At 40.3% G+C, this 16,636-nt stretch overlaps 1 protein-coding gene across 2 annotated transcripts; it reads right to left on the bottom strand.

Annotated features, from left to right (window-relative positions):
- Positions 1-229: 229 nt before the first annotated feature.
- Positions 230-16,159, bottom strand: ireb2 (iron-responsive element binding protein 2). 2 transcript variants are annotated; one of them, XM_030425385.1, is made up of 22 exons: positions 16,031-16,159; positions 12,764-12,853; positions 12,253-12,418; positions 11,963-12,100; positions 11,497-11,739; positions 11,148-11,217; positions 10,308-10,491; positions 9,988-10,127; positions 9,541-9,712; positions 9,011-9,111; positions 8,333-8,449; positions 8,018-8,177; positions 7,642-7,777; positions 5,456-5,540; positions 5,201-5,357; positions 4,827-4,951; positions 4,599-4,703; positions 4,329-4,471; positions 3,084-3,231; positions 2,871-2,993; positions 2,559-2,744; positions 230-2,221 (listed from the first exon to the last, which is right to left on the bottom strand). In XM_030425385.1, exons 1-22 carry the CDS (start codon positions 16,053-16,055, stop codon positions 2,111-2,113), a joined length of 2,925 nt encoding a protein of 974 aa, XP_030281245.1. In that variant the 5' UTR covers positions 16,056-16,159; the 3' UTR covers positions 230-2,110. The 2 variants fall into 2 exon arrangements, with proteins under 2 accessions (XP_030281245.1, XP_030281246.1); XM_030425386.1 differs by having other exon boundaries at positions 12,764-12,850.
- Between the last annotated feature and the right edge of the window lie 477 nt (positions 16,160-16,636).

Raw genomic sequence — 16,636 nt, 5'->3', positions numbered from 1 at the left:
CCTCACCTTAGGTTTTTATAATAAATAACAAAACAAACTTAAATGGAGTCCAAAAACCTATAGTAACTGTTGCTGCTGAAGACAGTGTTGTATAACTCCAGTAATAAGGAAGAACTTTTACTAGATGTACATTTTCCTCTTTTTCAGAAGCATATACAAAATCTGCTGCTGTTACTTTTGTTTTTATTTTATGTGATGCTGCCTGACAAAGCTTGAATGAGTGAGTCCGTTCTTTCAGATCCTTTTTATCCACGAAGAATCATTATAACATTTTCATACCAGATTTAAAAACGTAATACTTACTAATCTGTTTTTGAAACTTACTGTATCTTTCATAGGACTACACCGCTGTTGCAGCTTCAACTGGTCTTTAATTTTTTAGTTTAACCAGGTGAAGACCTAACTGAAGATCCTGTTGGTAAGATGGTTGATTTTTGAGTCTCATTCCCAACTTGTAGAAAACTGATGCCAATTTATGATCCCACAGCGTCAGTATTTGACAAGTTGGGAAACCAAAGCTTCAAAATGACTATCTTACCAACAGAAGATTTAAAGTCAATGTACATCCAACAAGAGGCCAACTGAAAATTGTCTCGGGTAATACATCAGTACAGCTCCTACTCATCAACAGGATATGAAAAGTCAACCAAAAACACTATAATTTAAGGTAATTTATAAACAGTGTCTCTAATACAAAGATTGTCCACCAGAGGGCATCGCAATGTTATTTTCTAACTTTGAAAAGTGAAAATGGCTCCATACAACTTGTCCAGCATTATCCGGGTCTCAGGAAGCACAGAGATCCCAAATATGTTTGAAAAGAAATAATTTACACCCAACAACAAGTTTAAGCTCACCCACCAACATAAGGCAGTATGGCGGACAATAAAAAAGGCTATAGTGAAGATTTGGGCTTAAAGGGTCAAAATATCACCAGATGAGCTGTAGCCAGGAGCCATTTGTAATTTTCTGTTGGTCTTTCAAATGTCTCTTTAAACAAGACCTGCTTGAACCAGTCTGTATGGAGTATGGACTGATTGCTGGAGCTGCCACACTGCTGAGGTACCCTAAAGCAATAAAAGGCACCTTACTAATGTTCTTCTTCAATCTTACCAAAGCCAGCTTTAAGTTGACAAAAAATTTAAACTTATAATGTGGCATTTTGATTAAACTTAGTAAATACTTTGTGTACAAACACCATATGTATTTCAAATAAGAACCCTTTTTGTTCAGAATTCATCAAACTCTTTCAAAAGCATCTGCCGTTTTCTGGAGTGACATTAATGGATTCTTCACGCTGAAAAACGTTGACAATTTACCTTTAATGTGATGCAGAAGACTATCAGTTGTAGTAGGAGACATCTCTACGATGGGAGCTTTGTGATACAAGCAACAGCAAAAAGAAGGATTTCACTTTTTTCACAAAATAAAAGTCGACTGTATTAGGAGGCAATTGCACGTTTTGCAGAAGGCAATCTGAGGAAAGAAATATGAACAGAACTTCAGTTTACGTGAGATTGTTTGGCCGCAATGAGAACTGTGGGGAACTGACATCAATTCTGCAAAATTTTTGCAATGCACAAAATAAGACAATTAACTTTGTTGTGGCGGAAAAAACAATGTATTCATGCTGTAGTACCTAGCACCATGTTAGCCTTTCTAGGCAGGATTGTTTTGTTTTTGTCAGTTAAACAACAACAACAAAAGCAGACTGGATTCATTTCTTCTCGGCTGAAGAAATGTCCCCTCAGTACTCTGCAGATTCATTCTCCGACAATGAACCACAAGAAGATGTTCAAAGTTCGTTGTCTAGGTTACAATCTTCACTTCTCTCCCGCCCTTATTTTGCCTGTCTTGTGAGGTGAAACGCTGCTGACGCAAATGCAGAACCAGCCATGTGTAGTGATGGAGAAGCAGTTCAGGCGTCTCTCAACTCCCCAAAGTCTGGAGACGTTTATCCGACTCAACCAGACAAATCATCAGCCATTATGTTGCTCTGATGAGCTGTTTTTTTCCACCTGCACTGAAGACAAACTGGTGAAATGATGAAGGCTGCTGTTCATGAACCTCGGGCACATTCAGTAGGCTTGTGTTCAGGGTGCAGGTTGTTTCAGAGAAAAGTCCGGGCAACATATCTGAGATGGCCTCCGTGTCGGAAAAAGATTATGTCCATGTCGGTGTCGAACAGTGCCGTGACGAAGAAGGACTTTCCTTGGCTGGTCTGCAAGAGAAGACAGATACAACTTTCACTGGACTAGTTATCAAAATGCTTTTGGATTTAAGATATTTTACAGACAGTGAAGGTATCACTCATCATCAAATAATCGCTCAGAGGATCATCTGATGAGGATGATGCAAAATGTTGTTTTTATTTGCCCCTCAGTGCTTCTGTACAGCTTCACAATGTCAATAATATGTAAAGGCTGTGTTTATTCTGCCCCTTTTTAATATAGGACAGTTGTTTTGTATGGATTCCTGGGTACAAAACAATTAATAAAACACGAAACTAAACTTTCTGACTGAATTCTGACTGTTAATCACAGCTGCCTGTTTCCTACCTTGACAGCTAGCTGCTGCCTCGGACTCAGGCTGTCGGGCAGCGTGATGGTGAACCTCTCCTTCCCGCTGAGCTCCAGTGAGTCTGCGTTCTGGTCGGGCAGGAACTGCAGCGGCATGATGCCCATCCCCACCAGCTGGTTCTTGTGCAGCTTCTCAAAGCTCTCGGCTATGACTGCCCGTACCCCCTGCAGAGAACCAGGAGAGCGGTTAAAAAAGCGAGGCAGGGTAAATCATTGTGGACAACTTTTGTGGAACCTATTTCCTTCCATATCCGTCAGTGGAAAGTGGAGTGTGTTCGTAGTGAAATTTACCAGCAGGTATGGTCCTTTAGCGACCCAGTCCCTGGAGTTCCCAGAGCCATAGTCTTTCCCTGCCAGGATGATGAGGGGAATGCTGTCTCTCTGATAGCGTTCAGCTGCCTCGAAGACATCCAACTGATCAGACGGACAAGAGGAGGACATATAAGGACGTGTTGTTACTCACACATGCTTTAGCTCAAAAGTAACAACTCCACTTCCACTCACCGTCTGGCCTGAAGGAATGTGCAAAGTCTTAGGGCCCGGTTTGCCGATAAATCGGTTTTGGAGCTTGATGCTGGCGAACGTGCCTCTGGTCATCACTGCATCGTTCCCTCTGCGAGCGCCGTACGAGTTAAACTCCCGCGGTGTCAGACTGGGGAAAAAATATTCAAAGTGAGAGGTAAATAAATTTGACTTCACCAAATGAACTACAGTTAAACAAACCATGACTTTGTTCAGTGACAACACTTGCATCCTTTGTTGACCTATTGAGCCCACAGAATGTACAAACTGTATATCTGTCATCACCACTCTATATTCATGTCAGTGAAAATTGCAAAAAAGTTTTGTCATTATTTTGATTTTCAAGAAACATTTCAGTGAGTTCTGTTTTTGCAACAGAAAAATTGAACTTCACAAATAAGTTTTGTAGTTTTCATTCAGATCATAAGTAGCTGCACGATCACACAACAGACTGCTACAGCTACCATCAAGAATCAATGAGATCAATTGATGGACTGAAGAACTGGACAAATATGCGGGATCAATAATGGCAATGATATCAACAAAATTCCATCAGTTGTCTTCTCTAATTCTCTAGTCTGGACTTCTCGTAGTCCATCATGACTCTCACTATCACATTATTTGTGTATATTGTGAAAATGTGCTGAGATTGGCTCCTTTAGTGAAATAACACTTTTCAGAACAGCTTACGGATGGAACTTGTGGTCAAACTGTTTCATCAGTACCACTCAATCAATATTTCTGGTTTTCATGGTGTCTGACGAGCAGTGTTGGGTGTAATCACATTAATCACATTACTTTTTTCAGTAACAAGTAGTGTAAGGCATTACTGTTTGAACTGAATTACTGTTGAATGTAGTAATCACATAACAGTTCGCCAAGCTTGTTCCTTTAAAACATTACTTTGAATTTGTTGAATGTAAGGAAAACAACTTGACTGTAAGGTGCACACTTTGCCCGTGTTGGAAACTTCTCTCCACCGCTGCTAACACTACCTCAAACTTAATGAAGCACCTACAGAGACAGCACGCACACACAAAGCTTGTTGCTAAGGAACCGTGGAGCGACATGAATACAACGAGTAATGTAACTAGTAATGTAACTAATTACTTTCTTCAGGGAGTAATCATGTAATGTAAGGCATTACTATTTTTGAGAGTAATGTGTAATGTGTAATATATTACTTTTTTGAATAATGAGCCCCAACATTGCTGACGAGAAACTGACCGTTTGCTCTGCAGGTACTTGGCAGCGGCGCTGACCCTCGCAATGCTGCCTGCTGGTGAGATGTGGTCCGTGGTCACTTTGTCTCCGAGGAACAGCAAGACGTGAGCGTTCTCTATCGACTGTGGAGCTGTGACCTCTTTACTCTGAGATGAAAGACAAGCAGGGACAGAGGAGGCCCTTATTGTCTAATCTGCTGCTGTGCTTACTTCATTATGTGAAATCAGGAAACACGTGCAAAACAATAATTACCCCGAAGGTTGGAAGACTTACCAACTTGCTGAAGAATGACGGTGAACGGATATAAGTGGACTTGTGATCCCAGGGGAAGACCACAGAATCTGGACAGTCAACGTTGTTCCAAAATGTGTTCCCTTTCTGGAGAGAGGGCACAGAGGGAACGAAAAACATTTATATCATAAGTACATCACTTAAGTAAATGAAACATACATTAGACATAAATAAATGAAGGAAGAAATGACAGAATGATCATATCCTCACCTCCATCCTTCCCCTGAGATCCTTAAAAATGGAGGAGATGACTGTGTCCTCTTCAGTCTGTTGGACCTCCTCCCTGGACGGCCAGATGTCACAGAGATACACCTCCTTCCCCTCTGAGGTCACGCCTGCACCAGTGACAAAAAAAGAGTCAAATAAAACGTTTGCGTTAAAGCTTTTTTGTTAAACACATCACTTGTCACTACGAGACAACACATTGTTCTGAAGCTGCTCACACTGCTCCTTTGTCACCTGTTCCATGGCTGATACATGTCTGCACAAGACACCAAACCACTAATGCTTCAATGTCATCAGACAAATCCGCTAATGAGCATCAGGTTTTAGAGGAGCAGCTCCCCGATGTGTGCCTTCCTTACCCAGAGGCTCTTTCTCAAAGTCGATTCCCACAGTGCCCGCGAGGGCATAAGCCACCACCAGGGGAGGGGAGGCAAGGTAGTTGGCACGCACGCAGTCACACAGGCGGCCTTCAAAGTGCCTGTTGCCAGATAAAACACCGCAGGCCACAAGATCCCCCTAAAACACAGAAGATGATCCAGATTTGATTGTTGTGGGATGCACTTTTTTTTAATGACCTACAGAAACATCTTGATGTAGCTTTATGGAGCTCTTACCTGTTTGATTGCATCCACGACAGCCTCTCGTAACGGAGCCGTGTTCCCCACACAGGTGGCACAGCCATAACCAATCACCTCAAACCTGTGATGTGAAGGGAGACCATTCGGAATTAATTTGCTATTTACCAATGTTTAGTGCTTACTTCTTTTACTTTTTCTTATAACACTTTAACACTAAAATTAGTGTATATATGCAGGTTTTTAAAATTGCTAGGAGACAAGACTTTTTAAATCTTGTTTGTCACAAACCCATCACATACATCACGAAACTATATCCACAAGACATTAAAACATGTATTACAAAGTCTGAATCAATTCAACTCTGAATTACACACATTGGGCTTCATTCACCAATATCTTCTTAGATTCTTTCTTAAGTTGTTCTTAAGAGGTTCCTTAAGAAAACCCTACGTCAGATTCACCAACTCGTTCGTAAGCCTCAGAATTGTTCGCAGCTGTGTTCTTACATTGATGAAAGCTGCAGGAGCAATATATATGCCATTGTTTTGCGGGCCTTGGATGGAGAAATGCCACGTATAAATAGGGTGGGGGGGTTACTAATTGATGGCATGTTTCCAATTTACTTGATTTATCTTAAATCATTGGCACATTTAATTTATTTTAGAATTTAAATTCTTTGTAAATTACCAAAAATATGAAATAAATAAATAAATGAATAAATATGACAGAATTATCACTGTAATATTGCATTTTATTGAACTACACAAGAGAAGAAAACACAACCATGCCAACATTTCGGCACTGAAATGTGCGTAAGAGTACTCCTGAGTGTTCGTAGGATTTGTTCTTGCCTGAGAAAAAATCCTAGATAAGAAAAAATTCATGAATGCCACAATCTTCGTAAAATCTTCGTAAGTGGGACTTAAGAACAAATTTGTTCGTAAGAACGGTTCATGAATGAGGCCCATTGTTTTTCTGGAGCTGATAACAGAAGTCGCAAAGGAGTGAGACATCTCACTTTTTTTCTTATCTCTGTTGAGAGTTGCACATTCGCAGTACCGACCAGGCAGCTGATATGCATGAAAGCTACTAACAAGTAGGGGTCGACTGTTATGGCTTTTTCAGGGCTGATACCGATTACTAAAAAAGTAATCCAGTTTCTTCTACTTTTTACTTCCTCTCCACTTCATCCTACACATTCAGTTGCTAGTTACTTTGCAGATTATGTTTATTCAGTGTCTGTGACGTGTAACCGTCATCAGATAGTGTTTTGGCAGTACATTGTGAAAGAGGTTGCTGCATCAGAGCTAAAGTACAACATTTTTTACTTAGTTTATTTAATCGCCAATCTGACAGAAAAATCACCAGTACTCATAATCAGAAAATACTGAATATCGGCCCGATAATCTACCATAATTGGTCTACCCTCTACTGACAACGAGTACGTTTTAAATATCTTTTACTTCAAGTCTCTCTTTTAATGTCAGCGCCGACTGAGCGATGTACAAGCTGCTTGAACAGGGACAGATTTAAAGTCTTAATAAGCTGGCGGCCTCAACTTCAATGTGCTTCATATCATCACGCCTGAAAAGGAGAGTAAATTAGCGCCTTCACTGTGTTGTGTTTTCATCAGTCGATCGGAGCAGGGGCCAATAAATACCCGTGACTACCGCCGGCGAGTAAATGCTAATTGTACCCATTCATATTGAAGACAAAAGCCAGATGTCAGCAGGTGTTAGTGGGGTTTTTGTCCAGCATTAAAGCGGTATTACTGTGTTTATTATGGTTGTTGCACACCAAAATACCAAGACAAAAGTCCTTGTATGTTTAAAATCTCCTTGGCAATGAGCCTGCTTTGGATTTTGACACCACTTGCGCACAAAGCATGTAAGTATGAACTATAAATCTAGCGAAAAATAATGCAATCTGATAAACAACAGTCCTGCAATAATAGAGGTTTCTGTTTTTTAGTCTGCCCTTGATATTATAAAGGGGAAGTGACTAAATGAAAAATAAAGACCTGTCAGTGTAATGCAGAACAATTCAGCAACACCACGAACTACAACCTCCAAAAGAACCAATCACTCTTTCAAAACCAAACATGTGTTATGTTAGCGCTATGGTTAACTTCAGTCAAGGGGAGGTGGGTTCATTCTGGGTCATTGCCTTGGAGTTAAAGGGGTATTTGTGAGTGTGTGTTGTCACTGCGTACACATGCTTACCCCAGCTGGCTAAAGTAAGGCAGGACTCCACTGGTATTGAGGTAGTGAGTGACCATGCCACTTCCAGGAGCCAGGCTGGTCCGAATATAAGGTTTGACAACAAGCCCCGCCTCCACAGCCTTCTTGGCCAGCAGACCTGTCAATCATAAAAAACAGCTGCATTTCACAAATGTGCCTTTGTTGAGTAACCACAAAGACAAAATGGCACAGAGCAGAGTATTGTAATTGTAAGTAACAGTAAAGACGTGAGAGTGCAGCTAGAAATAGATTCATGCTTGAAGGAAACACTTCACATCTACTGACTCACACACAGATGACATTTGGGATTATTTTCAGAAATCTGATCACGGCTCCATCTGTTGACTCAGTGGTCTACCTGCAGTAAGCATGACAGACGGGTTGCAGTTGTTGGTGCAGCTGATGACGGCTGCGATGACCACCGAGCCGTGGACCAGCTGATACTCCTGACCGCAGTGCAGGAAAGGAACCCGGATGTCCTGCTTCTCCTTCGAGATGTGGAAGCCTTTGAATCCAACCTGCAGGGAAACCAAGAACAAAGAAAGAAATGTTAGATAACACCCAAAAACATGTCAACAATGTGTCACCAGCATAACCTTGAACCTGAGTCCAAATATCTGACTGAGTCATGCTTGTTAGTCTGAGGACTAGCAGAGTTTTTATTGTATGTTACCTTCTCATCGAGACAACTTTGGAAGTCTTCTTTCATGCTGCTGACTGCCACTCTGTCCTGAGGCCTCTTCGGTCCGCTCACGTAGGGTACCATGGAACTCAGGTTGATCTCAATCACCTGCCAATTAAGGAACAGTTTTAATTTCACTTTACTATGAAAATCTGTTCTAATACTGCTGCACCAATAATATGGCTGTCGTGAGGGTATTAGAACCATCATTACACAAAAAAGGAAACTTTATCCACCAGTTTTTCTCTTCTTACTCAGGAGAAGAGTAAGGTTGAGAGGGAGATGAAGATACTTTTGTCTGTATTCTGGGTATTTCATCTCTATTTCAGCACATTGTCTCAAAGCTTACAGATATGCACCAACAGAGCAGAACTTCTGCTAGTCGTTGGAAACAGAAGAAGGAAGAAAGTGAAGAAAATAAATGGAACTTTACGAGAAGAAGCTATGCGAGTTGTTGAGAAGTTTTTAACAAATGTACGATGCTAATTCACACAGTTGTTACTACATAAAAACTGGGAGATTAGGAGGGAGAACATCCATGCCAACGCGAAGGACGCATGAAAGTTTGTGGGCAGTGACAGTTATATCGTTTAAAGCGGTTTCATCTATTTTCATACATAAATGAGCCTTAAGTGCTCCGAGCATTTACAGCGAGGTTTGATACATTACCTCAGAATACTGGGGGTCCTCTGAGGGGTCCTCATAGCTTCTGAAAAGTTTTACAGCCTTCATGTAAGACTCCAGCAATTCAAGTTTTTCCTGGGTAAAATCTGGAAGGTAAAATATGACACATCAGCCAAAATGATGGTGACGTCTTACAGATTCAACTGAAACAAGAAAATCTGTTGATAAAAATAATTCTTTTAATGGCACAATATTATATACATAGAGCCAAATTTATTGCACCATTTAATGACTTTTAATAGTTCAACTGGTTGTTTTTATTTTCTTTTATGTCTTTGTTCTCTCTTAATCCCACAAATGTCCACATTTTTAATACCATGGTCGACTTGCCTTGATGTTTATAAATCTATTGTTTTTTCAAATGCTTTATTGAACAACAGTTATTACCCTGTAAATTCAGACTGAATATGTAATAAAACCAAGAATAACTTAATGGACTCGATAAAGCAGTGTTCCAGTTTGCAGCTATAAGGCAATAAATGCTTAATAAATAGTTTCACTCTCGTCTGACTCACTTGTCTTTTTAAAGTGCTTGAGTGTGACTTGGTCGACGGGGAAGAAGCTGACGGTGGCATTGTACTCGGGGCACATGTTGGCGATGGTGGTTCGGTCAGGAGCTGACAGCTGACAGACACCAGGTCCAAAGAACTCCACAAATTTCCCAGCAATCCCAGCTTGCCTTAAGTGCTGGAAAATCCACACACATAATAGGTTAGCACAGATAGTACGGCTAAAGGGAAATGTCAGTTTTTGTACCACATGATGGGTGATGATGGATGACATTATATCCTTGATAAGTTCGTCCTTGTTAAGTATCTTTTTTGATAATTCAATTCTTCACAACTGTGAAATTATTCGTGAGTGCATTTTCAGTTTTTCTATATTCTACTGTGTCTCACTGGAACATGTGTGATAAGAAATATAGTCATAATGAGACATGAAGCAAAGCAGAGCAGTGTTACCTTTGTGATGCCGAGGACGACGTCTATGGAGGTGGTCAGGGGATTGATGGAGCCCACCAGTTTACAACCCACCACCTGAGGAAGGGTCAGAGACACTGGCTGGCCCAGCATCACGGCTTCTGACTCGATTCCTCCAACTCCTGGTGGAGAAAAGAACCACAGGGAGAAAAAAGGAAACTTAAAGACATTTTCTAAGAACAGAGAAAAGTACTTTTTATTTCCTCACCCCCTGAAGAGAAAAACATGGTTGTATATTACAGTTCATGTGCAACTTGACCAAAATGTTAACAAGTGGTAAAAACAGTTTAAAAATGGTTTACCCCAGCCGAGGATGCCCAGGCCATTGATCATGGTGGTGTGTGAATCGGTTCCCACCACACTGTCAGGGTAGATGAAGCCATCGCTGACCTGGATCACGCGGGACAGATACTCCAGATTCACCTGGTGGACCGCACCGACGTCCGGAGGAACCACGTTCACATTCTTAAATGCTTTCGAACACCACTGTTTGGTCGGAGTATAGGAAAAGAGTGATGGTTAGAAAATCATCACACTATGTCTCTCACTCAAGGCACAAAGTTTATTTTTGTTTTGTCCTCTGCATGTCATCAGCCAAAATGTAGCCTTTTACATAAACAAAACGTTTTTTTGTAATTACTGCATTAAATACTCCTTTAAAAGATTCATATGAATATATGAAACACACTTACAAATGAGTAATACCATTCTTCTGTCTCTTGTAAAAAATTAAGCCAGCAGCCAACTAACTTTATTCAGGACTAATTCTTCATCATAATCACTTGACAGGCAACCAGGAGAGACTCCAGGAGGTAACATGAAATATCCTGCACAGCCCCTGTAAAATGGTTGTTTGGGTTTTTTCTACGCTTTTGTTTTAATAAGTTAGTGATCTACAGAAGTGCTAGTCGGTGGATTTTGTTAACTTTGGACGGAGCCAAGCTAACGGTTTCGCCCTGTTTCCCATCTTTTTCTTAAGCCAAATTAAGCAGGCTGCTGGTGATAGCAATTTTCCCTATCGTACAAACATCAGAGTGGTGTTGACACGGCACTGGATTCTTTTATTGAAATGCTAGTTATAGTCCCTCTATGCCAAACATTATGTTATGACATAATAAAAACAGATTTGCTCTTTGCAGTACCTTAAAGAACTGAAGTCTCTCTTTGTTTCTGACAAGTTCCATTTCCTGATTCTTCAAAGCTGTTTCGGGTCTGTGGAAAAAAAAAGCAAATTAACAGTAAAACATACTAAACGGGAACTAAATCGGTGAGATAACCTCAACTTTTACTGTTAAAAAAAGTGACATGTGCAATTGATTTCCATGTGAGTCATATTCCGATCAGAGTTTTCAATATAAAATGTAACTTGGACAAACACAAGTGTTTTCATCATTTCATCAGATAAGTGAATTATTTTATCAGAGTCTTTTGATATCAGCAATGTTGTATGTTAGAAACAGCGGCGATGAACAGCCATGTATAAAAACTCACTCAGATACAGGCTTCAGGTGGAAAGGGCAGAGGAGAGGTGTATTCTCGATCTGCTGGACAGACGCTGGAGCCTGAGCAGTGGAGGCTGGAGGGTCACTGCAGGTGGCTTTACTACAAGAGCCCCGCTGGCCTCCACAATGTGAGCCTCCTCTGGACAGAGGCCTGGAGGGTGTGGATCGGGATGGAGCCTGGCTCTGGTTTGGGCCGTCACCTCCACCTGGGTTTGGAGCATTCTGTATGGCACTGTGGAGACAAAAAGAAGTGTTGTATTACAAAATATAATATAAATAAGAATAACAGCGTTATTAACGTTAATACAAGCCATAAAAAAAACAAGTAACTTCTGATTACTTTTTTTATGAAAGCACAAAAATATCCAATGATGAGAAGTCAAGTATGTGTCAGTCTTTACTCACTTTAGCTCATTGTCTATATATATAAATGGAAAATATAAAAGCAAACACACCATTTGCTATAATCAATCTGTAATGAGTGATCTACGATGAGGTCAGTGGGGCATTTAGGGTTGACCAGGCTGGGGTCCATGCCATGTTTGGCCACAGCATCCCTCATGGCTGCCAGGTCCACCATGGCAGGAATACCACTGTCAAAGGAAACAGGAGAAGGAAACATAACCTTCCTTCCCTTAAAGTCATAACCTCATGTATCAACAAGGAACACAAAGAGAGAGCGTGATGACATGAGATCTACTATGCAAACTCCTGGTGGATCAGCTGTCTTCCATGTGAAACTCACGTAAAGTCCTGGAGAAGGACTCGTGCTGGAGAGAACGGCACCTCGGCTTTATTCTGCTGCTGTTGCCAGTCCAGGATGTTCTGGATGTCTTCCTCTTTTGTGTAGAAGCCATCACAGTTACGTATTGCTGCTTCCAGTAAGACACGGATGGACAGAGGCAGCTGGTCTACATGGAGCAAACAAAAAAAGGTGGGTTTATTTCCCACAGTAAACAATGTGCGATTAAATCTTACTGTGAAGTGGATGTGCACTAGCAAAAGCAATTCAGGCTCTTAAAGATTAAGTCAAGAATTACCTTCATCTACAGGTGTATTTACCAATGTTCCTTAAGATCTTTCAAATGCAAACATGTTCACACTGCTATCCTGGAAATCACCACCTTATTTGTAGCCTGTATAGCACAATGTGTTGATAGATATCCAAGTGCAATGACCATGAAAGATCTCAAAAGAGGAACATGTGCCTTTAAAATCACTTCACCCTTTCTTTAAGTCTGAGGGCCTGAACTCACCGTATCTTGGATCGTTTAGTTTCTGTGGATTGAAGAACTTGAACCTGCCATCTTCTAGTGTGTCGATTAGATGGCTATATGAGTGCTCTGCTGAGAGAGAACAAACATTTATCAACTCAACTACACGGGATGGGACGATAAAAGATTTATCACAGATCAGGATTACAAAAACACAATTTTCAGTAACATGATAATGGTGAATATCCTCACATGAATAACTTGAGAAAGCTGTCTAGCTCGCTGATGTACTGTCCCATATTGTTATTTTATATTTCCTTAACTATTCTGAAATACCTAAGCCTGTCACCATGACTGAGGGCTTGGCTTGCACATTGTATTCCTTACTGTCACTTAAATCAGATGTTTGTAAATACTATGGATACCAGACTAAAAGACGACAGGTAGATGAGTTTATCACCATTTTAATTTATGCTGGAACATTTGTGATGACTTATTACTTAAGCTTCTTTGATTGTTTTTCACAATTTAAACAAATAAATAAATACATACATACATACATACATACATACACACACACACACACACACACACACACACACACATGTATGTTTCTACGTATGTTTGAGGCCAATTTGTTTTTTAATTTTTATTAAAATTTTAAGAACATTTTTATAATTATTTGGACAATACTGTGAATCCCCATCATGGTCACATGCCTGGCAACTACAATTTCAACCTGTGTGTTACAAGTACAGGAAATTTACAGTTGTGATCACCTCAAATCTGCCTTTGTTTTGTTGTTTTTTGTCTCAGCATGTCCACTTGCAGGTAAGCCAGGTTTACTCCATGACTCTAAGCCAAGTTGTCCTTACTTTACCTGCTTAACCTTTAAACAAGGCACAACTCTAAGAAACTAGCAGTACGCTTCCTCTTCCTGTGCACATATTGCTTCTATACAATTGGCTTATCGCATATCAAGCTGTATCATAGTGGTTATGAGTAGCTGAGCATTTGGTCTAAACTCCCAGGAATATTCAAATTTTGAATTACAGATGAAAAAGAAATGAAAGTTATCTTTCTGATTTTACTGATTCCTTTGAGGTCTTTTAAGTGCAGTTAAGTTAGATAATACAGGATGTGGTAACCTTAGCCACCTAGGCAAATAGAAATGTCTTTATCCCTGCCAAAGGTTTTGTACTGTATAACTTACCTGTCTCTGGTTCTTATAATAATATAAGACCATATCAGATTTGTACTCTATATAGTACAGACTCAAAAAGTGATTAGTTTGGTCCACAAGACGAATGTTGGTAAGGTCATGTTGTAGCTGTGTAATGTTGGTGAAATTCTCCTTTAAGACTTGAAGAAAAAATTTAGCTAAGCAAGAGCTGAGCCCCTATGGACAGAGTAATCTTTTGAGTCTTGGCACAGCACTACACACTGGTCTCAAAACAGGACATCATGCTGTAAGACTGGCTCTCAGGTTACTACTAGCTTTGAAAGAAACATTTTTTCTGATCATTATGAACCCGAAACTGCGAGTTTCCAAAATTTCCCATATCCTAAATCCTATATCCTATTTAATGAATAAATACAAGAACAATCATATAATCCTGCAGAGCTGGAGGGAAACGATGCAAGTTCACACAACACAACAAGTTTAGCCAGATTCCAACAATTACACAGTAAACCATCATGAATGACACACTGGAGGTTTCCTATCTTTTTTATCTGCAGCATTTCCTATTTCACTAGTGGTGGGGCACTGCAGCAGGAGCATTATCACTGCTGCTGAAGAAGACGACGACAAATAAACACAACGCTGTAATTTGGCTCTAATTTACCTAAGCAAGCATCAACCAGTTCTGAAACAAAGCTTTAATCAAATAGTAAGATGAAGCAGTGTTTGTGCTCTTGACTCAACATCAAAATATATAGAAGCAAAATGAGCGCTAGTGATAAATTAAAAAACATGTGGCAGATTATTTTTAAACTGTCACTCATGCATTTAACTTGTCAAAGGATACATTTAACATCTATATATTTAAAAGGATCCAGATATGTTGCATGCACTTGGCACCAGCTAGACTTCCTGGGGTCCAAAAGCCGTTGCATCATATTTCCAATGCACTGTGTTAACCACCAAATGTGTAAATCAAGAAATGATCGTAAAATTTTGTCCAAATATCCATTCTGATACACATCAATGTCAAACTCTTGACTAGTTAAGTTACACAGGTACAAGCAAAGGGCACTGTACATCACATTTACATGAGGAATTTGTATGGTTTTTGTCAGATTATTTACAAGCAGCTTGCTGATCACTCTCATGTTTTGCTGCCTTTACCATAAAAACAATCTTGGCTCAAACTGCCCTGCCTCACAGTCACTGAGATGATTTTGTAAGCCAGAGTGCTGCTCATCTTGTTTAAATATCTTGATGCAAATACTAAAAGCCACAACCTGATGCAAAGCAGGCAAAATGGAAAACATACAATAATATCATAATACTAGAAACACAACAAAGATACTGATCACCACAAGTGAAAACCTTTGGAGAAAAGTCCTTATGGGAACCTGTTTTCTTCTGATATGCGGAAATGAACAGCGTGACTAAAATATTACACTGAGTTGTGTGTCTGCTTTGGCTTTTAAACACACTTTCAACAGATCTGTCAGGTGTTTAAATAAATGTCAGTCCTCGTCTTGTTGTACCATGTCCCTAAGATTAATATGACTGTAATTACACACTGTTATAACAAGCTTACACGCGATTATTGTGCATGTTAAGTGGTGATGACAGTGCTGCCTGTGGACATCCACACGCACTAAATCATCTCGGTATGTGTCCTCACGACGGGCTTTGAAGACAGCTACAAAGCTAGCTAAGGTTCAAGTTGCTAACAGTGGTCCTTATCGTGAAGCACACTCGCTAACTTAAGTACTTATCGTGTTACTGCTGAACGTCTTGGGGAGATAAGAAAGGCAATTTGCAGTCATTTTGAGCTCAACCACAACGAAGGCTTTGACATTTTCAACACAGCGAAGACACATTTAGCTCGCGGTGTTAGCCTATTTAACAGCTCTTGCTTTAGTTGTACAGCAATGAGTGCCAAGCTAGCTACTGTTAGCTTCCATGTCTCACAGCAGTTTGACGCCGGTACACTTTATGTAATGTTCACTAAAAGCTACCGACAGCCATTTTCAGGGGAAGGATGTCTTTCTTAATCGATTCCTGTCGTTAAAGGTAAACAACTGAGCGGACGTCGGCTTGCTAGGTAAGGTTAGCAGAAGACATCTCTTTACCTTTGGCTGGGGAAGTGAGCGCCATGATGACTTCTGAAATCAACACGACCCTGTTCTCACGGCTGACACTGGCAACACCGAGCCGACCAATCAGAGAGCAGAGCTGTACGGCCACGCCCACTCACCAGTCACTGACAAAATAATAATACAAACATTTTAAAACAGCAAAACATCGGCTGAAGTCCTTTTAAATTCATGCATTGCTTTATTCATGCGCTACCTAATACAACAAAGACTCCTGATAGATCCAAAGTAACTCGAGATCTGGAGGAGGTGAGATGAGGTGGCTCCCTCACTTGTCATAAATGTTGTCATGTTACCATCAGGTGACCTGAAAGGACCTTAGGTTATTTTGTCTTTTTTTTTTTGGTCATAATCAGTGCTGGAGTGAAACTAATTTTAACTGAATTTTGAGGTACATGCACTTTACTTTAAGTATTTCAATTTTCTGCTAATTTGTACTTCCAATCCAGTACATCCTGGAGGCAAATATCACACTTTTTACTCACTACATTAAAGATCCAATATGTAAGTATGAGCCAGCTGCCAAAATCCTACTCTAGAGCTCTAGAGCTTTGGACCAGACAGGCCAAGGCTATCAGGTTA

Source organism: Sparus aurata, chromosome 8 (genome assembly GCF_900880675.1).
Source record: "Sparus aurata chromosome 8, fSpaAur1.1, whole genome shotgun sequence".
NCBI classification, from domain to species: domain Eukaryota; kingdom Metazoa; phylum Chordata; class Actinopteri; order Spariformes; family Sparidae; genus Sparus; species Sparus aurata.
The sequence above is the reverse complement of the archived record's forward strand: the minus strand, read 5'-3'. Positions and strand labels throughout refer to the sequence as shown.

Bases quoted from the DNA above. Each gene is read 5' to 3' on its own strand.
- ireb2 (XM_030425385.1), bottom strand. From the start codon at position 16,055: ATGGCGCTCACTTCCCCAGCCAAAG. The intron at 10,492-11,147 runs GTACTGCAAAGA...CCGACCAAACAG, and splicing joins AGAGACTTCAGTTCTTTAAG to TGGTGTTCGAAAGCATTTAA. The intron at 9,112-9,540 runs GTGAGTCAGACG...TTTACCTTCCAG, and splicing joins CAAGCACTTTAAAAAGACAA to ATTTTACCCAGGAAAAACTT.